Source organism: Gavia stellata, chromosome 9, assembly GCF_030936135.1.
Source record: "Gavia stellata isolate bGavSte3 chromosome 9, bGavSte3.hap2, whole genome shotgun sequence".
NCBI classification, from domain to species: Eukaryota; Metazoa; Chordata; class Aves; order Gaviiformes; family Gaviidae; genus Gavia; species Gavia stellata.
The window spans coordinates 25,568,413-25,594,646 of NC_082602.1; the positions used below are offsets into that span (position 1 = coordinate 25,568,413).

The following is a 26,234-nucleotide window of genomic DNA, read 5'->3' on the forward strand; positions in this document are numbered from 1 at the left end:
CTTACTGGCTTGTTGGTCCTCAGTTTTTGCTGATAGGTGGCACTATTATCTTTCAACTGACGGTTAGTGTTTGGGGGAAAGAAAGGTAAACCCCATAGCAAACCTGGAAGCAAACCTGTCTTATGTAAGATTTTTCAATGGAAAATTGTATTTTAAAGTTTAAATCAGTACCTGTAGTGATGTGAAATTGTCTTTGAATTGTGGTATGTGTGTCTGTGCTTCCCATAAAATACATGCCTTTATAGTTGCTCATAAAATGAGATATTCAAAGACAATGTGGAGGATATCCACTTGTGAAAAATCCTATGGAACTATCATCAAATCAGCAGTTCTGTATCCCTTTTTTTAAATTTTGAAATTGTGATGATATATTAAGGCGAATGATACATTTATGTAAAACTTGCCCTATGAAATGGACACTTTGCTTGGCAGTCAGACTTAAAATAGCATGGCAGATTGCCTACAGTCTCACCAGCGTGGATAGATCCGGAAGCTTACGAAGAGTAAAGTCAAAGCAGTAATTAGCCAGGCAACTATTAGCAAAGATGAAATGGGGAGAGTAACTGACTGATGGAAGCTGAAAAGATCGATGATGATAGTGTTATTTATATTATGCACTCTCTTCCTGCAGTGCCTGGGCTTTACAGTGAGACAGGGTAGTAATAAATTTCCATAATCTTTGAATATGAACAGGTGGAGGGCAGGAGTGAGGAAAATTTTGCTTTTAGAAAGAGAAATAAAAGGATCTTGGAGGGAGACTTCAAATGCACACCCTTGGGTTGTTTTTGGGGGGAATCGGAAGCTGTAAACAGTGTAGGCTTCTTGAGTACCTTTTGCCATTCTACACTGGGGAAGGGCATGTTATCTGTCTGCTGGGCACAGCCACCACTTTCTGATGTGTTTGTATGTTTTGTGGAGTAAAGAAATTGATGTACAGTTTAATTTTAGATGTCCAAGTCAGGAACCATAGCCTTGCTTTTTTGGAGGAGAGGTTGACATTTCTTGAGACTTCATTAGTCATGTCTATTGTGTGAGACAGTGGAACAGTACAAGCAGTGATCTGTATGACTAGTGCCTAGGGAAGCTATTGACCTGCGTGTGCCTGGGCATTTGTGTTTTCTGTTAGAGCCATCCTGAAATGGGGCTGATGACAACACCAACAAGCCCGATTCCGACAACACCTGTCACTCCACTTGGAACCACCCCGCCTTCTTCAGATGGTAAGAAATGTAATGATCTCCTGGGGAAAAACAATTAAAAACTGTAGAATAACTAGCAAAGCATTTTCTCAAGATGGCAGCTAATGAGGTCTGTCTAGAGCAGATGTAACCTGGTGGTCTCTGCCTAGAGTGACTTGCATTACTAAACACAAGTGAGATTCTTTGACTTAAATTTATTTCTGTTTCGCCTTGTATATTGCTCAATGAAATTATGCTGATATTCCTTTTGAAAAGAGTACTGTCCCAGTACCTGCATGAAGATACACCTAATAATTCTATGTAGGCTTTTACTTATGAATATTTCTAGTGTCAGGTTTCTTTGCCTGGGATTATTTGTCATTGGAACAGATTTACAGAGAATCGCAGTGGATTCTGGCTTGTCCTTAATGCACTTATCCCATCTTTGAATTAATTGCAATTTGAATCCAACCTGGATGTGGAGGTATTCCTCCCTCTTATTGCCTTCTCTGTGATAGGCTTTGTAAATGACTGCCCTGAGATCTTCTAAATGAGATGTTATGTGTCCACATAAATATGCTTTGAAATCATCTAAAATAAAACCCTTTTCTTTTAAGGTATGGATAGATATAGTTTAGTGTAAGAGAAAAAATCAAATGGCTGTTGTCACGTACTTTAATGGCATCCTCTAGATCTGAAGAAAGTGTTTAATGAAGGAACAGAGTCATTTTGAATAGAGCACAGTTTGGAAATATTTCTGGGGAAAAGCGGCCTGGGTTACTCAGTTATATCAGCTATTCAGGTCATTTGATATCCTAGTTAAGGATGATCCTCCTTGTGGATGAATTCTGTCTGGTTACCATGGATATCAAAAGCTTCAGTTAAAAAGCCCCCTATGTCTCAAGTCTCCCTGTGCATATAACGTAAAACATAGAGGGATGGGCATTTTGTGGGCTTCTGTTCAACGTGTTCGTTGCAAATGTATCCACCCACACACCATATTACACAACTGACAGAATTTATGCTTACCTACATCTACAGCTTGCTTGCACTCTTTTTTTAGTTTACCAAAAAACAAAAGCAAAACAAAAACTCCATCCTGCTTTCAGCAGAGGTAGTGCTCTTGTGAAGCTTGAGGCTTCTTGCCGCTTGTAAGCTTAGTAACCTTAAGGAGAGGAGCTGATCTTAATGTGCAGCAATTACATCGGGAAGCATTCTTTATTTCTGTTTGCTGTCACCTTGCTGATCCCTACTCTCAGGGACTTCTTTTATTGAGGACTTTGGCTTGGTTCAATTTGAGTGGTGGTGCTTTAGTATTGCTGTTATTTTAAAGGTATGTCAGAATTTTCCTCATTTTCTAAGGTCTTGCAACTCAGCTGTAAAATTTGCCTATGGCTGAGAGTTAGCAAGAGGCTTTTTGGCTTTGGAATGAAAAGATTGCTTTCTTCTTTTTCCTGCATTTATAAAAAAAGTGTAGTTGAGCTATTTTCAAATTACAGCAACATGTAGAAATCCATCTATGGGTTTCAGGCACTTCTTTTTATGCTGACTGGGATTAAAAATGGGTTCAAATTCTGGTTTGAAATTTCTCTGGCTGTTAGCTTATAATGTGAATTAAGGCCTTTTAAAGTTTAAAAATGTCTATTAAAAAATCAAGTTCTGTAGCATGAACCAGGGTAAGCAGTGATGTGTTCTTCAGAGTGATTTCTTCTTTTTTTTTAAAATGAGACTTTTGCTAGAAACTGTTGATCCATAATATGTAAATCAAGTGTGCCTGTCACCATAGTTATCTAAATGTCAGTTTGCTTACTGTTGTTAAATATTCATTCACTGCATTCATTGTAACAGCTCCAGAAGGACCCACTGGGGATATAAATACATTTTTCAGACTTTTAGCTAAATCTTTGAGCTATTCATAATATTGGGGGTGAAAAAGCTTCCAGTCTCATTGCATAGACTTTGCCAACAGACTGGGCATGTTAAAAATGTGTCAGGAGCCCCAGAGCTTCAAGATTGAATGGACTAAAACAGCTCATGCTTGGGGATGTGCAGCCTTTGGAAGCTAAAAGCCCCATTATCATTTCTTTGATGTGATTCGAACAGCCAGGTTACGTTGATCTATTTGGCCTGTTGTTTCCAAGGGCTACAATTTTGTATTCAAGGTGATTGTATAATCCTGAGCTCCATGAGAACCTCTGCTGTGCTCTGGGCCTCTCAGTGCTCAGTTTGAAGAATCCTGCATTTTACTGTTGTTTAGTCTCCTTCATCCTTCGGTGCCTGTGCTTGCCCCAGTTCCGGGGTAAATAAACCTTGCTTGCCTTGTTACAGGGTTATGAGATATAAGACTTGAATTACAAAAGGCATTGTTTGTTAAAGTAGACTTTTCTCTGAACCAAAATACAGTTGCTTATAGGATCAGATCATTTCCCCTCAGGGCCCCAAACGTAGCCATCCAAAAATCAGATGTGAGTAATTCCTCACTTCTTGCAAGGTCCAATCTCATCATCAATACCCTCTTCTTTCCTCAAGAGTGAGAAAAGCCTTGAGCATTCCTGAGGATAGATGGAAAAGAGATGTGTGTCCTAGTGGTCTGCAGATATGTTTCCAGTGCAAAGGGAGCCCTATCTTACGCTATCTTAATAGCTTGAGAAGAGAGAGGGCCTTCTGGCAATCGTAATTCAAGCCACCTATGACGTCCTCCATGTGAAAACCTGCAAGTTTGAGCTCCTAGGCAGCCAGAACAGTAGTGTTATTGTCATCTCAGGAAAGGCATGTAGAGCTGGAAAAATCCCTTTTGACTCCTTGAATCCAGTGCCTCATGCTTGCAGGCACATCATCATAGAATCCCTTAAATTTATCAATCTGTCTTAATTGGTTAAATTTGTTTCCCAGTAATTCCTGTTGGAAGGCAGTTTCAGCATCTTGTTCCTTGGTTAAAAACCTTCTACTTTCCAAACTGCATTTCTTGTCAGTTTATACCCACTTATTATGATGTTAACCTTACTTTGGAACACATATAGTTCTTTTTCATACATGGGGTTACTCGCCTGTGTATTTTGCTGTCTCGTAAGAAGGACACTCTGTTCCTTTGATCAACCTACTAGCCTTTCTCAAGTATGAGTTCATCCCCTTTTGACATGGGATCAGCATAATTATGCACACAGTGTTCGAAACAAGGTCTCACCAGCATCTTTTGCAGGGCATTACTGTGTTTCTATCTCTGCTGGAAGTGCATTTCTGGATATGTTGGAGGACCATGCTTACTCTTCAGTGCTTTGTGCTGGTACTTTGTCATCTTGTGATCTGATAGTGTACCATGGTATCACAACATTTTGTTTGTAGCTGGTGAGCTCTCAGCTTGCCATGGAAATAAATCCCTGAATTCCTGACCTTACGGCTTGTACTGTTGAATTTCATCTTCTATTTATTATCTGGTCCTTGTTTTTATCCTGTTCTTTGTGCGCAGTCTGATATTCCTCTGTGTTTACATATCCCAACTTTCTGCCATTAGCAGATTCATTAGCAAACAACTGTTTCTTGTGCCCAGGTCACTCACAAAAAAAAAAACCCTATTCCCTAAACAGACACCTAAGGAATTCAAGTAGTAACTTCTTCCCAGACTAATAATTTCTCCAATTGTTTCTCCTTTGCCAGATCTTCAATATTGGTTCCCACCTATCTGCTTCGCTCCTAATTTTTCATACAGAACTGTATTAAGTGCTTTACTGGAGTCCTCCTAGACTAGCTCCATCAGTTTTGTGTTTTTTTTTTTTGTCTGAGCTAATTTATCTTAAACAATATCAGACTTATCTGGCAGGATCTGCAGGTAAATGCATGCTGCATTTTTCCCACTTATCTCCACTGCCCGCCCTGCCACTTCAATATTTCTTGTGAAGCGTTCCTGAATGAGGAGGCTGAGAATGGCCCTTGTGGATAGCTCGGTCTCAGTCATTAGTAAAAACGTGGCTCAGTCACGTGATGAGGTTTGACAGCTCATAAACTCAGTGCTTCAGATGGTACATGGGGAGTGAGCAGGAGGCACATTGTGCAATTAGCTGAGTAATTGAGATAGCTTCTTGTGAAGTCTAAGGCAGATGATGTCCAGTGTTAAGGTGTCAGAAGTACAGCTGGTGGTAACAAGGAGAGTATCGTAGAGAAATGCCAATGAAGGGCTGTTCTATTGCAGGTATGGAAAGTACATTTCTGCTCCCTGCTGTGTTGTGATTTCTCTAGCACAAGCTGTGATTGCTTCTGTTACTTGATTTTTATAAAGCTGCTCTTTCTACCTCTCCATTTTGGTCATGCAGTAATTGTTACATTACTGTCTTGTGTGTTGCTTCTGCAAGAGAGGCTGCTGTTGGGAGGGAAGAATGGAATTGATGTGGACCTTTTGGAACTAAAAGTCCAAAATTGCTGCAGCTGAGAACTGTCTTTGCTGGGCATGTTTCTTTCCAAACTGAGAATGGTGTGAATGTTAGCTGTGTTGGTTGTAAGAATTAATTGGGTATCGGTGGGAATATCTCGAGCTCCCTGGCTTGGGAATGTTGATGAGTGCTAAAACAGCAGGCTGATGTCCCTTGGGGGGATGGGGGCGTGGAGGGCAGGACAGTATCACTTTGCTGGGTACCACAACCTATACTTAGAGCAGGAGAAATGGTCTCCGGGGGAGTGGTACCAGTCTTCAAAGCAAAATCTTTGCTGAGTGGTCATGAAGGAGGAGGGGATCAGGTGACCCTGCAAATAAGCTGATCCTATCCCAGATCTGTGACTTGGTTCTCTGTATAGCTGTCTCTTGTATTTGTGGAGGGTAAACATGTCTTATCTGCTTTGTTCCAGTTATAAGCTCTGCAGAGCTACCTTTGGATGCTGATGTGCAAACTAGCAACCTGCTGATAACCTTCTTGAAGTACAGCTCGATTGTGATGCAGGACACAAAAGGTAAATAAATTCTGTTGATGCAGCTGTGGATGTAGCAAGCAGTGCTTCTTGAAGTCAGAAGGGCATAAGAACATGTCTAGTGACTCCAGAAATAGAAGTTAACTGGAGTCCCTTTAGAGGACTGAAGATTCCACCTTTTGAGAAAATGAAATGATTTCTTATTGCGAGATAAGAGTTATGAGACTAGGAGAGACCTAATGCTGGCAGGAGAGAAGTCAAATATGGAAAGAATGTAATAACAATAATACATAATAACCAAGCCTGTCCTTATGCAGGAGGTGTGAGCATATCTGATTCCCAGCTGTCAGAGGGGAAGTCATGTACCAGAGAAATGTATTTTTAAGAACATTTAGAAGCTGACACAGGAGGCAAAGCTCAGCATTAGGAGGAAATATTTGGTACTTTGGTACTTGCTGGTTAAACAGGCAGCTCTAATTATAAAGAGGACAGCAGTAACTTACAATGTACTGGCATTAATTTGCTTGAGAAGGTATATTTCTGTGTTGTGCTTTTTGTTTCTCCTGATAGTTTTGTGGGGGTTAATTTCAGCTTACTAGAGTTGAAGTATTGCTTCATCTCCTGCTCAAGGTACCCAAGGGCGCTGTTTTGCCCAGTGGTTGTATGGGCAGGACCATAGTGTGAACATAACAAGTGATCTTTGTACCATATTTCAGCCTATTACTGACTTTTGCTGTTAAGTTAGATGTAACAACTGAACAAAAATAGGAAGATATCTGCAAAGCTAGGATACATTGATTATTGAACTTCATGAATGCTTGGCACTGAATAAGAGAGCAGGCAGGAGAGTTTCCTTGTACCTATTAGCTTGCAGTGAAATTGTACCTGGCTGTCTTGGTTTTGTTCAGTATGCAAGCTAGTTGAGGAAAAAGTGAATAATTGAAATTAGGACCAAAATGCTCCCCTTAAAACCAAGGCAGAATCAGGTTTACCTGTATCTTTTCTCAGAGATGTTTCTACCAGGTTGGATAAAGACATTCTGATAATGGAGCATCATTTTTAGACTATCCATTCCAGTGTTTAACTACCCTTGTTGTGAGAAAGCTTCATGTGCATCATTCTTTGCTGTGATTTAAATTAATTACTAGTTACCTTCTCCAAGATAGATATTGAGAATGGATTATTTCTTTCTTCTTTGTGACAGCCCTTATGTATTTGAAGTCTGCTTTCATGTTTCCTCTTGCTTTTGTGTTTAAGCTAAACCACCTCAATCTTTCCTCAGTCATTTCTTACAGATTGCACACCTGAGGAGTGCTTACCAGCTCTTTCATCATTCTCATTTGCTTTTCTCAGGGTCTCTCTTGCTGATCGAAGTCTCTAATAAAACAATTTTATGTTTTTCAATTTAACTTCCGCTCTTATTAGTCACTGTAATATGGAAAGTCTGCATAGGGCCTCAGGAACTGCCAAACTGGATTAATTTCAGATGGAGTGAAATCTGATAGAGGGGATTCCTTACTAAACAAGCCAGCAAGAGATGAGTTTATTCTGGTATGAGACAGGAGTTGATGTTTCTTTCTTTACTTTGGTTCTAGCTTGTATGGCAGTTGAAAATTTGTGTGGCTTACAGACCTAATCTCCTTGCCACCGTGGTAATATGTGGCAATGAACTCCACTGACTGATCGTTTAAAAAAAAGTGTGCCTTCCAAACCAGTGCTTATTAATTCTAGTGGGTATATTCCTGTCCTTATATTTTGATGATAGATGGGGCCCTGCCTAACTTTTCTTCTTCTTGTGTAAGACCAAGCGTGTGACACCAATATAGCAACAAGAGAAGAAGAATGAATAACTCTAATTTACTCCATGTGTCTTGAGACAGGTGGGAACACTTAGAGGGGAGACTGGTTTGTTCCACATCCAGGACTAGAGAGTTGTTTTGCTTCTGTCCCAGAGAGCATAATTTCATAGATTGCATTCACTGGATCCTCCTCTTGTGTTCTCTCTTGTGTCAGTCAGAGGCAGCTGCCTTGGGAGAAATAAAAACTGCATCATTTTTTCCCATCTGTAAAATAGGGTTCATACTGCTATACCTTCCCATAGGAAGTGGTCTGCTTTGTTCCTTTAATGATGGATGCCGTGAAAGTATGAAGTGTCTGTGCGAGTCACTGCCTGCATAGCTGCCCCATAACTGCTGAAAATGGCATGATGTTCACAACATGTTGGCTGGAGGCATAGTACTTGGTGTGAAACAGGAGCCTTTACAGCATGATCCCCAGAGAGAGAAGTGGTAGCAGCACCTACAAAAATATACAGGGAGGCCTTACAATAGGAAAATAACAAGGCTCCAGTGTATCAGAGTTCTTTGAGGCCATTTCTCCTGCTTTGCTGGAGTAGAAAACTTTTTCAGTTAAACATTTCGGCTGAGGTAAGGAGACACAGGAGAGACTTTCAACTCTCCCATTCCAAAATTCCTCTTCATCTTACTTAGTGCAGCAAGATGAAATCAGCACACTTCAGGGCACATCTTGTTAGTAAATATCTGTCCCTCAGCAGCATAGAAAAGAGAACAAAAGAGGCATCAAACTAGACAGAACAGCTAGCTAAGCCCATTCTGTCTATGTAGATTACCATATACACACTAACTGGCAAAGTGTTTGTAAAAGTGACCTGCAAAGATGCAAGCAGTTTGGCTGATGCTGTCTTTTGATTTATATGAAAGTAGTCAGAGTGTTTCAGATTTCCCCCTCCTGCAAGTTTGACTCTAAGGCATATGTCTGGGATGGCATGTTTAGTAGTCTTATGCTTTAGAGAAGCTGTTGGAGGTCTCAGGAATGTGCAGTTTTAAGCTTCCTCAGAATTAAGCTATAGGTGTGTTGTGTGGTGGTTTTTTGTTTGTTTGTGGTTTTGGGGGTGTGTGGTGTGAGTGGTTTGTTTTTTAGAACAAAGATTTTTAAATTAGCTTGATTGGACAATGCCTTGAACAGCCTGATCTTGGCTGGCCCTGCTTTGAGCAAGGATTGGACCAGAGGTTTCTTCCATCCTAAATTACTCTGACTGTATGTATCTTGGTTTTTTGGTATTTCAAGGTTAAAATTGAGAGAGAAGAGTTTTAAATAATCCAAATAAAAATTGCGTTTTTCTGCCTTAGTCCCTCTCTATTTGTGTGTCTTTCAGCCCTCCAGTTGTCATTCAGTGCAAAAGTTGCTTGAAGTTGTAAATGAATAACAAGTTGCAGAACATGCTCAGGCGTAAAATGCTAAGTCTTTGCAGACTTCCTTCTTTCATGATTTCGCACAAAGCAAACTAGGTCATGTCGTCTCAGTACTGGGGTTAAAACTCAGGTCTTTGAGCATAATGTCGGGAGTCATTCTGCTACACTGTGCTGTGCCTCTACCAAAGCTTTGCTGCTTGTTTCATAACCTACAACAAAGGTGATCTTTCTCTTTCTATCTTGTCTAAGAGAGGGAAAAAAGGGTCTGCTGTGACAGAAAGACAGGGACTAACACCAGTGTTTAGAATATCTGTGGAAGTAAAACTGAATGAGACAGAAGCCCCATAGTGCTGTTGGAGGTTCAAATCAGAAACTTTGCTGTTGGTGCAGAGTGGTGAAAAATTGGTGGGATTTAGTGGTCAGGCTGGAGGGTGAGCGCTTAATGAGCGTACTTAGACTGTTAGCTATCATGGAGGAAGTAAGAGTATGAAGAATCTCCAGGGCTGGGCTTTTCTCTTGCTGCAATAGCTTTCTTACTCTTCAGCATTGCTAGGCTTGTATGGCTCATGCAGGACTTTTTTTCTTCTTTGCAGATGAGCACCGGCTACACAGTGGCAAGCTGTGTCTGATTATCCTGACTTGCATAGCAGAGGTAGGTTTCTTGTGTGACACTGTTTAACAGATGGTGTGTTACAGGGCTCTATCTGCATGCACATCCCCTGTCTCCTGTTGACCGGGAGCTGAAGATCAACAGTGGTACTGAGTAGTGAGGACCTCAGGCACTTCATGTTTTGCTAGTAAACCTGCTGCAGTACTGTTAAAATTGACTGGAAACTTGCATCATCATTTGGGTTAGCCAGCTCCCAGGGATGAAGAGAGAAAAGAGTGAACCTAAGCCTTTTCTCTCTTAGCTGTTGAGTGACCTTGTGATGCAGCTTTTAGATGAGTAATGTGCTAATGGCTTTCAGCTCTGTGCTGTTCATGGTAAACATGGGCAGTGCCATATCCCTTCTGCCTAAGAAGGGTAAGAGTCTGCAAGAAAGCTGCAAGGTTGTAGGTCCCTACAAGCAAGACAAGTAGCAAATCTGGTAGTAGGGTGAGAAAGCAGTATCAGAGTTAGGTCAGCAGTCCTGGCTGAATGTGGTCCTGTCTCATGGGAAGTATGTACTAATGGCTTGACTGATGTCCTGAATGGTGATTGAGTTTGTGTGGCATTTGCATTTTGCTTGCTTGCAAGTAAAGACCTTTCATTCTTAATAAAGAATAAAAAGCAGTGATGTTGACAGCCAGTGTAAGGATTCTGACGTAATGTTTCTTCAGGGTGCAGTCTGAAAGCTAATCATCTGCATTTCAAATATTTGTTGTTAAATATTTTTGGCACTTGAGTTCTTCAGGTGGATGCATAGGTAATACAAGATAAGAAATTCTGTTTCTATATAGCAAGGGAATGTTTTGGTTCTAGTATTTAATGGGAGGGTATATTTATTGCCCAACCTGGCTGTGTATTATCTGGAGGAATAGGACAGCTGATAAACCAGCTGTGTATTATCTGGAGGAATAGGACAGCTGATAAACCTACCTGCTAGTACTGCAGTAAGTTCTGGCATGATGGGTCCATCAAAATGCCGATAAAAACCTTTGTCCACACAGTCACGGGAACTTGCATGCTGGAGAACCACCTGTATAACACATGTTATACAGCATTTGTTAAAATCTTGACACTGTGGTGTATGCAGTCCAGAATTTGGATGAGCAAAGGAGGAGAACGGAAAATAAATTGCTAACAAAACAAGCAGTAGTGCAGATTTAACTAAAGTGGAGTTGGGATCAGGAGGGGTTTACTTTTGTGTGACTGGAGATATGGGTGGGGACACGAGGAGGTGACAGGTGGCTTTCTAACCTTATAGCTATATGTTGGGAGTTTTACACTGAAACTCATGTGATTTGAGAGGCAAGTAGAAGGTGTTGGGCACTTGCTTGGCTATTCATATCTCCTCCTTTTTCTTGCTCTTTTCAATAGGATCAGTATGCTAATGCTTTTCTCCATGATGACAACATGAATTTTCGAGTAAACCTGCACAGGATGGTGGGTCTTTTCCTCCAGATGGTCTGTTTACTCTTTGGGATAAGAACATAGAGGATTTGAGTCCCTGTATGTTGAAAACTGTGTCATAGACATCTAACCTAGATTGCTAAGGAATGTGGAAATACTGGGAGAAATGCAGTATTTGGGGAATGATTTTGAAATAGCTCTCAGAACGTGTCACTTTTTCAAAGAACAAAGAGCTGGTTGCCCTGTTGGTGAATTCAGAGGCCTGTGTAGTTGGGGAGGAGCTGTGTATTATGAGGTCTCTGAGGAAATCAGTGGCAGAGAGAATGTTCTGCCTTATTCTTCAGCAAGTATTAGCCCTCCTGTGATATATTAATAGCCAGCTGGAGTTACACTGAGTGCTCTGATTTGGCTTATGCTTCATCCTGGGTGGGGTGACTCACCTTCAAAGAGGAAAGTATTTTTTCCAGAGCTTTTTCCTATAGGTACCTGTGGAGGAAGTGTCCTTACCTGGCTCATGAAGCTCTGTAGTTACAAGTAACTTGAAAGGTTATCCTAACTTGGTGCATTCTGTCTTTGTGGTGCTGGCAAGTTCCACCTCATCTGACGGGGAAGCAGCACTTGAAAGTGTCACTAGTCCAGGACAGAAACAAACATCTTACTTTATAGTGAGCATACTGCAAGGATGCTAGTCATTTCCACTTAACAGGAAACTTGCCATTCAGTTAGCCGTTTTGGTCTGTTAGAATGAAGACCAAAGCCATTTAATACTGCACATGCTGTTAAGAACGCAGATCAGACTTGTGGGTCAGGAGCAAATCAATATGTTAACTAAGGGGGAGGACTAGCTGTGTGATTTTCATTTTCTTCTTTTTTTTTGGTTTGTTTTGTTCTTTTTTTTTTTTTTCCCCTCCACTCACCCCTGTGATATAACAGTGCCCTCCAGTTATGCAGCTAGAGAAACAAAAGCCAGGTGGTCAGCATGCTGAAAAGCATGCACAATATTGCTCCAGCCACGGCCTTTAGGATTAATATAGGTGAGATAGCAGTTGGAGAAAAAGACAAAGAGAAGCCTGTGCTGATGGTACTATTTGCCTGCAAAATACAATAATACACAGAATGTCACTTCAGGCTTCTACTGACTTCTTTTCATCTTTGTGTGTTTGAAGCCAATGAGACACAGGAAGAAAGCAGCAGACAAGAACCTGCCCTGTCGCCCGCTGGTGTGTGCGGTGCTTGGTGAGTATTGTTACAGTATGTGTGTGCATGTGGATCCCGAAGCATCTTTTGTTCTGCAACAGAAATATGACATATGTGGATTAAGGGGAGGGGTGGATGGACTTAAAAGGAGGGCAGTTACGTACTAAAGATATTTCCAGCAACGGACTGTGCATCTCTATACCTGGCTGTCTCATAGAGAAATTAAATCCAAGATTGCTGCTCTGTAGCAAGAAATCCTATATATGTTTACAGTAAGTTTTGCAGAAGCCTGTTGGCCCCCTTTACCTGAATAAGTAACAACAAGGAGAGCAGTTGATAAATAAATTCAATTTTAGTTGAGTGTAGTAACAGTTGGTCACAAGTACTTTCTAAATGATACAATGAAGGCAAAGCTACAGAAAGGACAGGTGTTTGTTGGGGGGGAAGGTGTTTTCTGGGCATTTAGTCTTTTCTGAACAAAAATCCAATAGGAATGTCAGTAGCTAGGGTTGGTTTTGCATGTGGATATGGAGGCTCAGTTGAAAGCTTTTCACACAGTGTGTGATTAGATTCTGACACTCATTGCTGCGGAGGCCAAAAGCATAAATGGGTGCAGAAATGGATGGAGCCTGGATCCTGGAATGAGTCTTAAACCTGATGATACAGGAGCAATCTCAGACTCCGGCATTTTCAAACAGGTGGTTATTGAAGCCAAGACACAACAGCTGTGTGAAGAATTTTTCTAGACTCACCAGTTTTCATGTACTCTTTCCCTAGACTGTTTTTAGTCACTATTGAGTCATATTGCTGGGCTATTAGTAACCTAGAAGGTTACATCTCGCAATTGTCACCACTGGCATGGGTTAAGCATTTTATGCTGAAGTTGTGCTGGCCAGAGAACATACACACATTCAGTTAGTGTTTATTAGCTGAACCATGGTAACTTAGCTCTTTCAATTGTATTTCTATGCTCCTTGCCTTTTACACTCACACTGGGAGCCCTTAAATGTTAAAGAGACATTGTCCCTCTTTTTTTTCTTCCCCTGAATAAGCCTTAAGCAGAAGCTTAGCCTGTGTTGAGATCAGACTAGGTTTACTTGCTTCAAGATTTATTTTAGGGAAAAATAGGTGTTCTCTGCAATGTATTCTCTCTAGACGTCTAGGTTGCACGTTTGTGTGTTGTTTCTGATAAGAATGATTTTCTAAAATGTGCTTCTCAGTGGAATTTTCCATTAGTGACAAGGCTTGAAATATGAGAGTAATTCTAAGCATCAGAATTCATGGTGTATTCTTTATTTGACTAATAGTGGGGGAAAGCATATGGGGAAGCAGTGCTTCAAAGCAAATTACATTATGTGCCCTCAGTTTCCAGTAGTAGGGTTTTTTTTTAATTCCAGAGGAGGTCTAATTCTCTTTAAAACAAACAAATAAAAAAAAAATAGGGAAATTTCTCTCATCTAAGCAGGACTATCGTCTGGTAGAGGTAGGTAGGTGGAGTAGTTTGACTTCCTCATTGTTGCCTACTGGAAGTTAACTGTAGCTAGCTCAATACTTACTTTATAATTTTCTTTTTTTGTCAGATTTGATGGTGGAGTTCATTGTAACACACATGATGAAAGAATTTCCTATGGATCTTTATGTGTAAGTGTCTGTGGGGTGACTTGTGATTTTGTTTCAAGTTTGAATTTGGGTGGAATCGTAGTCGTCATAGAGCAATCTTCTAGCTGAAATAACATTTTGTGGCTGATGAGTAGCAGGATGGCTTTTCATTAACTCTTCCAGCAACTTTTTCTACTTCTAAAATGCTCTGTGTACCAGAAAATCGAAAGTGAAATGGATGTCCACCTTTCAGGACTGATTTCCTAATCTACTTGATCAAATATAAAGAGCTTTTCAATCTGAAAGAAGTTTCATAATACACAGTCATTGCAAGAATCCCTACTTTCAGAAGCTGAATCTTGGTCTAGAAACTGAAAAGTCAGTTTTGAAAAACCAAGAACTACTGACGTGAGGCCTGGAAGGCAGTGTGGAGTGTGGGAGAGAGGTTTAAGCCTGAAATAGCCTGCTAGACAGCAAGGGGTAAAACTTAGCAATGGGGAAAAGGAGAGAAGAGGACAGGGCTACACATGAGCACTCAGTGTGTCCCAGGAGGACCCTTGAATGCTTTCTTCTGCTTCAGCCTGGAGGGCAGAAATAGGATTTAGGCAGATCATTGGCTTTGCTCTGACTGTTTGTACAGTACTGAATTTCCCCAAGGCTTGAACACCACTATATTCTGTAGAAGAGATAAAGATACATAGGCTGTTTTCCCTTAAGGTAACTTTTCAGCATGTTCTGATTTTGCCCAAATAACCCTGCAACTACAGTGCCTTTGCAAGGGTTGTACAGTTCAATTATGAGTTTGAGAGAAATGTTTTTTTTATGACAATTACAGAATTAATTGTAGTTGGGTGTAGTGCATTGGAATTTCACAATGTGAAGTGCTTGGGCTGAAAAGTAAGGCTACATCTAGAAACCCAATGAGAGTAAAAATAACGAGCAGTAGCAACCACCAGTGGACATCTGTATCCATTCATTTTGGCATGTTTTTGCAGTCTCTTCACTGCACTCCTGTCTGAAACCGTCCCATAGCTTACGCAGTTATTGCAGACAAAGTGGGTGTTCTGAATGCACAAATAGTGTCATACTTCTCTGCAATACATTTAAAAGGTGACAATATGAAGCTGCTCAAGGGAAGGCATATTAATTTTTAAAAGAGAAATCCCAGTTGCTTTGACCAAGGTGGTTTTTTTTGTCCATTATGTGTATTGTGAATCCTCAGCACAAAGTTAAAGAAAAAAGACACCCCACCACGATGGAAAACTTCATAGCTAAAGCAGTATCATAACTAAAGCAGTGTAGTTTGGAGTCTATAGGCTGGTAGCTGGTGCTCTGGCTCTTTATGTAGAGGTACTAGGACTGTTATGCCTCTCCTCATCCCTTTTCTTCCATGTCTTGATTTCACCCAGAAAGCTGCATGCTACTGTATACAACCACAAGGTTTCAATGCTGAGATACATCTGCAGAGTATTTTGCATTAACAGCTATTGTAATTCTAAAGAAATGTTTTAGCCATTGCCACATTCTCTCTGGTCAGTGCCTTAAATAGTGTTGTGGTTTTTTTTTTATTGTAGAGGCCAATTTTAGTTTTACAGCCAAGCAAATAGGTAGGTGGAAAGGTACTGGGTGTTGTCTGGTACCAGTAACATCAGAAATAGCAGGTGTCTCCCCAGACTGATTGTTGTTCCTGATCTGAAGACAGCTGTCTGTATCCTAGCTGGTTTGTTTCCTTTTAATGGTTGAATTTATGAGAATCCAATTTGAAATACAGCACTGAATGTAAAGCTCAGATATTATAGATGGTTTTACCTTTATTCGTCTAAAGTTAATTTCAGTCCTTACCCCATCGTGGTACTTCTGGGATCATCTAAGGGTCTGAAAAGAATAATGTATACCTTCTGCATAATATTTCTCAAGGCTTTTTAAAGCCTTATTTTGAACTCTTCACCCCATTTTGAGTAACTTCCCTGCAAATTTTTAAAATTTGATTTCTCTGTGTTTGTCTGATATGTAGTGTCTTTCAGTAGTGTCTTTTCAGGGAGATGTTGATATTAGACATAACATGTTTTTGAGAAATAAGGATTTGGGGAGAAAGGAATGTTTCCTTTTTGAAGTCTTCCTTTTGTTTTTTCTAAATGTGAATAACTAAAAATAGCTTGGTCTAACAAATTCAAATTTGTATAGATTTTCTGTCTTGTCCTTAATGATAGCTAGTGCTAGAGAATTTACTCATTATATTTTATATTTAGTTCTGATGTTATTTGTGAAGAATGTTTGTGCACCTAAGAGTTTGTATGAATACTAGATGCTATAGAGACCTACAGGATTCGGAGACTTCACAAGTATACTAGCTGTATGTTGGGGGATTTCAGAGCTTGTAGGTGTATTGCTTGATCATTCCAAAGCTCCTACTTAAATTATTTGTTTAAGGAGACTGGAGAACTTGACAGAAATCTCTTTCTTTTTTTATATAATTAAACTGCATGCCTCAGTCAAACTAAAAAACCTGCAGTTTGACTCTGCCATTTCCTTTAGCCTCATCATTTGGGCCAAAGAAACTGAAAAGCTCCATTGTGTCCATATTTTACAAAATCTGAGCACAGCATCTCATACATATGGAGCCTGCAAGTTAAGTAACTCCTTTTGTAGAGCTTATGAGGCCCTGTAAGGGCAGCAAAGAGTGGAAAGTATTAATTAAATATAAACAACAAACTTGCGTCTGTAATTGATCCAGTCATGTTGGCCTAAAACTGGCATAAAGGCCCCTTTCTCTTCTCATCCGGTTCTTGCGAGTGTTGCTTCCCTTTAAGAGCCCAAAACCGTGAGCCCCATCCTCCTCTGACAGGCTTTTGAGTTTGTCTGTTTCCCTGCTGCTGATTTCAGAGACATTTCCAGGTTCAATGTAGAATTGCTGGGAAATGCAATGTAATTAATCCTTTGCCCTCTCTTTTCCAGACGGTGCATTCAGATTGTGCACAAGCTGCTGTGCTACCAGAAGAAATGCAGAGTGAGGCTTCATTACACCTGGAGGGAGCTGTGGTCAGGTACATCTGCAGAGACAGTCAAATATTAAAAGCCCAGAGTGGATGGCTGTTTGGTGGCCATGACTGCTTGTTCCATTGCTACAGGGTTAAACAGCAAGCAGCAACTCTGTTAAAGCATCTTTATTTTGCTTCTTAGTTGCTAAATGCAAATTACCTCTTTTGGAAAGCCAGGGCATTATCATAATGGTAGCTAATTTACTTTCTTGTCTGGCCATGATCACCATGGTATCCAAGTGTCTTTGTTTTTCTGTTTCATTACCTGAGTTCCTCTTCACCTGATTGGAGAAATGGAGTAATATTTTATGCAGTAGTGTTTCTCTCTCTCTCTCTCACATATTTGTGAGTAGAAAGAAGGTAGGCTCTTGGGTAAAGAGAAGTGGACCTTACTTTTCCTTTTTACTGTAAGAGATGGATACACATAGAATAGTGTGTGCAGCTCCTTCTGAAAAGAGCAACCTAGAAATGTCAGTGGGAGGGAAGAGAGACTTTTAACTCTGACCTTTGCATTGATGGCGGATAGTCTGGTCCGTGCCACTGGTATCCCAAGATAGGTACGTATTACGGGGTTTGACTTGTTTCTCATAATCTAGTAGATGTGGCTTTGTAGGACTGTTTTAAGATGCCATCATTGTGTTGGAGGTCTGAGGAAGGGGGGTAGCAGAATGGATGATGAGACCTAACAGGCTGCTTTTGTGGGTATGGTGTGTGTTTCCATTCTTATCTTGCCAAGTAGTGAAGTTAGCTCAGCTAGGAAAGTACAGTTAATGCCCTAGCTGTTGTGGCTTAAACAAGAGATTTATAAAAATTCAAGGGAACATGGCCCTAATTGTGTATTCCTGGAGCTGTGCTTGAGACCTGGGATCAGCAACTTGGCTGATGTAATGCAATTCCCATCAGAAATTTGAGAGAGGATGACTTTTGAAAAAGGTGGTGATGAGTGGTTTGTGAAGCTGTTCTCAATTAACACTGAATACTTCCCTTCAGTAGCTTTGCACAGCTGAGTGTAGGTACAGAGAAAAGAACCAACAACCTGAGTCACTTTCAGTTATTAAATTTTTGCCTTGTGTGACATGTGGCCCATTCAGACTTTCTAAATATTCCTGTAGAAGGTGAAGTGGGTGCCCCTGATTAAGGGATTAGCGATTTCTTTTCAGTTGTTTTCTTCAGAACAGAGCCCCTAGAGGCATGTCTGCAGTGTAGTGCCAGTTCAGGAGAAGAGAGTGTACAATGTGGATATCTGTTGTGAATAGAAATTGCATCTGATGGTGTGTGTGGTATCTTCTCAGCAGCTACCAGTGAGCTGGATCCATTCCTATTTGGCCAGGCTGAGCTGGGTCTTTCCTACAGACTGGCCCTATGGAAGTCTCAAATATAATGCCTTCTGCTTGAAGGTACTGCTCCACAGTTCAGAGAGTGCACTCTTAGACATTTTTCAATTCTTAACTTTCCCTATTTTAGGGGGGGAAAACTAAAAGTCCTTGCTACACACTGAAATTCCATATCTTGAGATACTCTTGTTAGCTGTCTCTAATTAGCTGGTGTTTGTATAGTGCTTTGGAAACATGAAGTGCCTCGGAAGTGTTAAGTACTCCACATGCTTTGAAAGCAAAGCAATAAAGTAAAAAAGAACTCATATTGGTCAGGTTTCTGTAAAGGACCGGGAATGTCTGCACACCTGATATAGCTGAAGAGCTCCATGCTTACAGTAGATTTCTGCATGTTTAGGGAGATCCTCTCATGCAGGAGTAAATTATGATAAGAATGTTTCAAATTTTTTCTTATAGGATGTTGAGGTGAACAGAGGGATTCTTCAGTAGCTGCTAGGTGATTCATACAGACTGGAAAGACCCTGGGTTGAATGGTACATGTACCTGTAAAAGGGTGTATCCTGGCTGCTCTAAGTGTGTACTTTTAGAGTGCTAGATGTGGCAGACTAAATGCTAATTGCCAGCCCTATCTTGAGAGGTATTTCGTAATTAACTCTTAGCCCTGTCAAGGCTGCTCTTTGATTACCCAGAGTGCTGCTGCCTTTGATGTGAAAGAATGGCTGTTTTTCTGGTCTTGATCTGTCTGACAGATGATTCCAAACCAGAGCACAGGGACTTCTGAATTCATTTCTATCCTTTATGTGAGTATATTCCCCTTTGGACTTTTTATTTTGGATCGAAGAATTAGTTATTACTGCTGGATGAACAGCTAAAAGGGAGCAGCTATTCTCTGTAAGGTCTGACATCTCAGGTTTCCCTATCAGGTGTGCTTTACAGAAGGTCTTTAAGCCCACACTGCCCTTCTTGAATGACAAAGTGTGTGATGACTGAAGCAATGCCCCTGTTGTATAGCACGGATAATAGCAATGGAAGCCCACCAACAGAGCTGGAGTGAACTGGTGTAAGGAAGTATGGAAAGAAAAGGAGAGGATTCTACCTGGCATGTAAAAGGAGGAGAGTTGTTTCAGGCAGAAAATTGAGTGGGAGAAGAAGACAAAGGGAAAACTGTGGGGTAGGTAGTTGGTATAGGGTGCGGAGGAACTGAGATAAAGGTTGTAGGTGGAAGCAGTAGCAATGTATGGAGCCTTCTGTTCACTTGCCGATTCTAATGTTAGCTAGTCTCTACTTAAAGAAAGCAACTCATGTGTCATCTGATGGATAGATGCTCTTCCTTTTTGGGTGCTTTGCCTTCAGTATGAAAGGCCAGCAGCACTTTGAGAAAGTTTCTGCATGTCCTTTTTTGATTTTAAGTTGCAATGATTGCAGAGAAAAGCAGTAGAGCCAGGTGTTTGGCATCTCTCAGGACACGTATCAGGCTGTTTGTACAGTCTGTAATACTTTATCATTTTTTGGATACGCCACTATGTGGCACATTGCTTACATATGATCTTAACTTCTGTTGGATTTCCTTTTTCAACATCTGAGCTTGAGGAAGAGCAATATTGTTATTGAGTCTTTGGTTGTGATGCAGCCTTAGCTTCCCTATTAGATTAATTCTTTAATATTAAGCCAAGGGAGCAGGACCATGGCACTCAATACAGTATAAATATCTAGCTGTGCTGACCAGATGACCAAGAATGTTTAGCTGACAGAGAATAATGCAGGGGTTTGAGAGCTGGAAGCAGGACTGACAGAAAGGAAGATCTGTAGGTGGCAAAAGTATATATAAGCTGGCTCTAGCTAAAAGTAGTGTGAAAATAAATATATTACTGGTGGAGCTAGATTCTGGAATATCCTAAAAAGAGTGCTGGAGAGCAAAAAGCAATCGTAATTTGATTAGCCTATGAAAATGAATACCAAGCGCAGTTACGGATAGGTGGACCAGACATTCAGATCCAGAGATGCCTGTTGATCTTGGTTCCTCTTTAATAGACCTTTTCAGCAGATTATTAGCTTCAGTTGAATCATCTGTGGTTAGCATGTGGCTCTTCCCTCTGAACGCTGAAGAAATTCTTCAGGGTTTTTCTTCCATGACAGTGTACGATTACTGGTGAGTAGCCTGGAAATTTGGCCAAGGTCAGAAACCGTAAGTGGATATGATTGTGTTGACCTGTTCCCTTACAGGCATTCTGGCCAGTTGGAAATCTCCTGGACTGTTATGCTGGGTACCTTATACTTTTTAAACACTGATTTATTGAATGTCAAGTGTAAGGTGCTTTATAGAGCTGATAAGGAAACTTTACTTGGTAACAACCAGTTCCCTGCTCTCAGAAATAGCATGTTATGCCCAGTGTTTTTCTTAAGTTCTGCTCCTTGTTATGCGAAAATGGGGTTGATTTTGCTGGTCATAAGGGTGGGGTTTGTGTTTCAGTTGTTGAACTCTTAACTAGTTTGTACAGCACTTGAGTGATGGAAGGTGCTATATATGTTGTTGTTGTCAAGCATGTATAAGCTATGCCAAAAGAGTTTTCATGAGTCATTTAAGCTTTTTATATAAAAAGACCTAATTTCTTCAACTCCTCCCACCTCAAAATTAGTAATGCTTGAGCAATTCAGTCTGAGCTTAGGGGGTGCAGGTAACTTCTTTGCAGTTGCTATGGTTTGCTTTAAGCGAAAGCCATGTTTAAAGAAACAGAAAAGCAATTCTAATACAGACTTACAATAGCAAGAGTAGATCGTAAAAAAATCTTAAATATAATAATGAATAATAGTGAAATAGCTATTTATTAGGGCAACTGAATGCAAAGTAGGATTAAAAATAAGCTTTGCTATTAGTAAGCATTGAAGATTAGGGCTACAGTTTCCTATCTTGTAGCTTAGTTAATTCAATAGATGCTGAATGCACTGTTAAAATGAAGGTGCTTCAAATGTGTAGCACTATGAAGAAGTTAATTTTTCTCCATTTTTGTTTTATTTATCAAAGCAGTCTTTTGCAATGCTACTGGACAAAATATACTTTTTTCCTTTTTGTAAACTCCTTAGATCTTTTTGTCAGTTTTTGTATTTATAACATGAAGATAATACTGCTTTCAAAATCTTCTTGGGTGAATACTAAAGAGGCAAAAGGTTCCTCTGTGGAACATTTTAGAATAAAGAAGCGATATTTTTGAGGGGAGCAAAAAAACCCACTTCCAGTATGTGTAACACACTTGCCCTGATACAGTGCATGTTGAAGGTAGTATTGTTTAGTTCCTTGTACTTTGCTTTGTTATTTCTGTGGCTGAAATATTGATTACTGATAGTATTTGTTACCTACAGTATTTCTGGTTCTCCAACTGTTGATCAGGTCTGCTTCAGCCCTCTGATTTGTGTTGCTGAACAGATTGGAAATCAGGTGATGTTGTGTCTCCCCTTCATCTCTAATCCCATTGTCACTGTCACATTCTGCAGCAGCTACCTGGCAAGGGGAGCTTGTCATCTTGCAGCTCTTGTGGAGGCAGGATTCATATACTGGTGTACCAGACAGTCTAGTTCACTGGTAAAATGCCTGATCCCTAGGTGCCATGAGAGTTTGAAAGACTATAGAGCTGCTTGGCCAGTTAGCAAATTACTTAAAGATTTTAGGGAAAAGAATTGAAGACCTAAAATTTGACCTTCTTACAAACTCGCAGAATGTCTTATGTGGCTTTAAAAAATACTACCAAGGTTCAAGATCCAACAGCACTGTCTTCTGCATGCTTCTGAAGTCTTAAGAGTTCAGAGGAAGCAGTCATGGTCCAGCTGATGGTATAGATAAGGCTGCTGTGGTAATTTCTGTGCAGTGAAGAATTCTGTAATATAGTAACAAAGAAAGAAATGTCTTTAAGCTGTGAAGGATATTGCAAGCATAAGAGAATGGTCTCTTTAGCACAGCATTTTCAAATGTAACTGATAAAGGTCACGTGTAGGGATAGGGTGGAAGGAACAGGAGCTTATGTGTTAAGTGTAAAATGCTGTCATAAGATGAAATCTAGGGTGAGTACAAAGAAGGTCTGTTTGTCTCTGTTAAAGGGTTCTACTTGAACTTATTGTTTTGGGAAGAAAAAGAAGTCATTATGTGAGACTTGACCTTTCAAATACCTTCCGGCAGAAATGCTTTCTGACTTCACTGCACTGCTTATAGGCTGTAAAGAGAACTGTAGAACAAATGCTAGAGTTTTAACACCTTTGTAGCTCAACATACTCTACCTAATGCAGGTTTTACCTGGTGCTTACCCTCTCATTTCGCCATGCCTTTTGATAGTGGGAGGCTGGCCCAACTTTTCAAAGCTGCACATCGGAATCTCCACGTGACTGAGAGCTCCCAGCCATGTGCCATATGCCATGCTGATGACTTGGGATCTCATGAGTCGTTTGAATACAAGGTGATGCTGGCTTTTTAATGAGTGTGCCACCTCACTGAGGAATGAGGTTGGAAGTAGGAAGGATGGGCTCCATCTGCAGTTTCCAGTGGTAGTTCAGTAGGAGCACCAGGAACTGGGGGAGGAGGAGACAAGAGCCGTCCAGGCTCGTTAAAGGCGAGCTGATGAGCAGTGCAACAGGAGTGAGAGTTCTGAGTTGATGGGGTGGGTAGGTCTTTGGAGCCAGACAGGATCTCGACCTGGGAGGATGGAGAGCCTAAGGGGAATTGGAGGTGATAGTGTGTTAGGAGGAATAGGAGACCCTGAGTACAGGAGGGACTAGGTAGGATGAGGTCTGGGGTGAGAGGGTTACGGAGGCTGGGAGGTGTTACCGGATAGAAACTTTGGGTTAGAAATCATTGCATGATCTGGAAGGGCAGCTATTCAGCTTTTTTAACTCTCAGGGATGGGACTAAATATCCTTTTCCTATTCTTTTACTTGAATGCCTGCCTGGGACCATTCTTCGGTGTGGGAAACTGAGGAGTGAGAGCTAGCGTCTAGTTTAGGTGTGTATCTGGGGTATTGTTTTTTTTCTAGTGCTTCTTGATGTATTGTATGCTAGAAAGAGTAAAGGATGTTTTCTTCTCAGAATGAAGTTTTGACCGTTTGAGACGTGCTTATGACTACTTTCTGTGCTAAGAAGGACGTGGACAGGACTTCACAGGTCTCGTATTAGCACCCTGAGGGCAGAGATGCTTAGCTCTAGGATTGCAACAAATAGCAAGGTCCTTTAGTATTCTGATGAACTGGGTCATTAAGTTGAAGTCTTGGAATTAGTGTTTATTTCTAAGTGGCTCAGTAAATCAGTATTAAAATTGTGATTAACTTGCATTTTATGCAATGTCCTTGTGTATGGCAGCCTACCTCACCTTTACTTGCAGATGAGTGACCGGCAAGCTTTATCTTTGTTTCTTATCTTTGAAATGGAAAGAAAATAGATAATATTGGCCACCTGTTTAGTAGGAAGCCCAATAGGTTCACAAGCACTTGTGCTTGTTAACTCTAGTGAAGTTTCGGAGGAGGTGGAATAATTCTGAAAATCTATTGGAAAGAATATAAAAGGCTGTAACTGTTATGTGCCATGGAGTAGGTAGTGGGAGTTGGCAGCCCTTAGAGTTGCCTATTTTCTTTACTCATAGGAATGCTGGTGCTTGGTTGGACGTGACACACTGTTGGCACAAGCTTGGTACAGGAGTGCAACTGTTAGTCCTGTTAGCTATTTCAGTGAATTTAGGAAAGGTTTGAAATTGAAAGATAGTTTTATAAAATAAATTTTGTTTGTAGTTGTGATGTATGTTGTGGGTTGATATTCATTGATTTATTGAATTTGTACTTCTGGTAGCACTCTGTGTTGCCCCAAAGAAAACCCCAGTCCCATCTTACAAAGCTCACTTACAGGCAGAAGACATGTGAAGTTCAGAGGAAGACTGCAAACGTCTGCTTGTAGTCTTCTGCTACCATTCTCAGCTGGTGGTCCAGTTTCAAATTAACTTTTCCACATTACCTCCTTCAACCAAGCTAAAACACTTTTGTGGTAAGAGCACACAGCCATTTGGTGAAATGTACTGGTATAAGTCTCCTAAAGAAGATAGTGTAAGAAATGCAAAAACTCTGTGGCTCTCCTGTAAAGGAGGATGTTCTAAATTCCCTGCATGGGGCATATTTTTAGGAAGCATCTGCTTAAATCCTTCTTAGTGTTCTATTAATTAATTCTAGTACCTTTACTTTATTTTAATACTGATGATAAAGAGTTTGACCCCAGTTGCTGATGGAGAGAGAAAGAATAATACAAGATTTGTGGCTGTTATTGATCACCTGGTAAGATCAGGATGGGAATTCTTCATCAATAGAGCCTTGCTCAGATGAGCATACAGGGAATTTAGTCATTTAAGTGGATAAAAGTCTAGTAATATTTTGGTCATCCTGCCTCAGCCTGGCAGGTCTCATCCGGATATGTTGCTCTGTCCTGCAAATTACTTTTTAAATAAAGCTAGCTAACATGGGAGAATTTGGTTGTGAATCCCTAACAGTTTGCAGATCATGGTGACCTAGTGGAGATAATGTGATAATTTCTTCTGGGAAACAGTCCCATTGATGACAGAAGTGTTACAGCCAGAGCTGTTCACAGCCATTTCTTTGTCTGCACAGAGGGGTTGCAGCATTCGGAATGCAGTGACTTATCCCTGTCCCCTTTTTGTTTTCAAGAAGCAGCACTCCTTGGTCCCTTACTTTGCTGTCTTTCCATGTTCTCACACAATGTTTCTGTGCTTTCTCCAGATGCTCCTCCTTTCCTGTTTTAAACCCCCATGCAAAAATGTGCAAGCTTAACTCCCGAGACTACTATTTAATTAACAGTGTGAACCTGCACTGTCAGACAGAATAGAATTGAGCTCAATACTTCCCTCTCCTCTAAAGAGGAATGAAGCTTGTGGGTGTGTGCTTTTTTATTTTTAAGAAAAAAAGCATATTGTTCATCTGAAGTTGGAAAATTTGGTTTCTTTCTTTCTGCTTGCTGGATTGCTATCAAGCGGCATTGCTCTGGCATCAGCAATCAGCATTTCCATTAAGCTTGCAATTTTCACACCGTTGGCTGCGGTTAGGTGGGAACAGTGAGTACCAGGGATGGGGACTATATAAAGAAAAGTAAAGGATTGGAAGTGAAGTGGCCTACTCAACTGATCCTGGGAGCGGTGGGTTATGCCAGCATGTGCTCCAGCCCTCTGGCAAGCTGTTTGTTCTCATTGAGAATACAGGCTGCTTTCATGCTTATACCCTGAGAGTTATGGCAAGAAGAGGGAACAGCTGTAGAGTGGTGAGGTGGTCATGGGGACCCTGCCAATAGCTGGCTGCTGTCTGCCACAGATTTTTGGTGTCTGGCAGCAGGAATTCGGCAGTGCCTGTGGCAGCAAGCAGGGAGGCAGTGGTTAGAGGAGCCCTCCAGCCAGGTGAATTGCTACAATTATGAGTGAGGTACTCCCTCCTTATCAGAGCAGAGGGAAGGAGCTGAAGCATGTTGAGTAGTGATGTTGACAGAGCTTTTATTGCTTTCCCTGCTCCCCTGAGAGGGGACTGCAGCAATGGTGCAACAGTCTTGTTTTGAAGCACTTTGGCTGATTGACGGGAAGCTGCAAGTGCTGTCCCTGAGTAATTGGCTCACTTGTCCAAGGATGCTGGGATAGTTTGTGCCTCGGGGGGTTCTAGTGCATTAGTTTGTAATAGCAATGTAGCTATTTCTCGGACACGCTTCC

General features: G+C 40.8%; 1 protein-coding gene across 1 annotated transcript in view; it reads left to right on the forward strand.

The window, feature by feature from the left end:
• ARMH3 (armadillo like helical domain containing 3) overlaps window positions 1–26,234 on the forward strand; it is a 123,479-nt gene that overhangs the window by 17,666 nt on the left and 79,579 nt on the right. Inside the window, exons 13-19 of the mRNA XM_059821053.1 lie at window positions 1,127–1,220; window positions 6,015–6,116; window positions 9,880–9,938; window positions 11,307–11,372; window positions 12,506–12,575; window positions 14,117–14,177; window positions 17,091–17,179. Of these exons, the coding sequence (XP_059677036.1) occupies window positions 1,127–1,220; window positions 6,015–6,116; window positions 9,880–9,938; window positions 11,307–11,372; window positions 12,506–12,575; window positions 14,117–14,177; window positions 17,091–17,179 (541 nt within the window). The remainder of the gene's footprint in view (window positions 1–1,126; window positions 1,221–6,014; window positions 6,117–9,879; window positions 9,939–11,306; window positions 11,373–12,505; window positions 12,576–14,116; window positions 14,178–17,090; window positions 17,180–26,234) is intronic.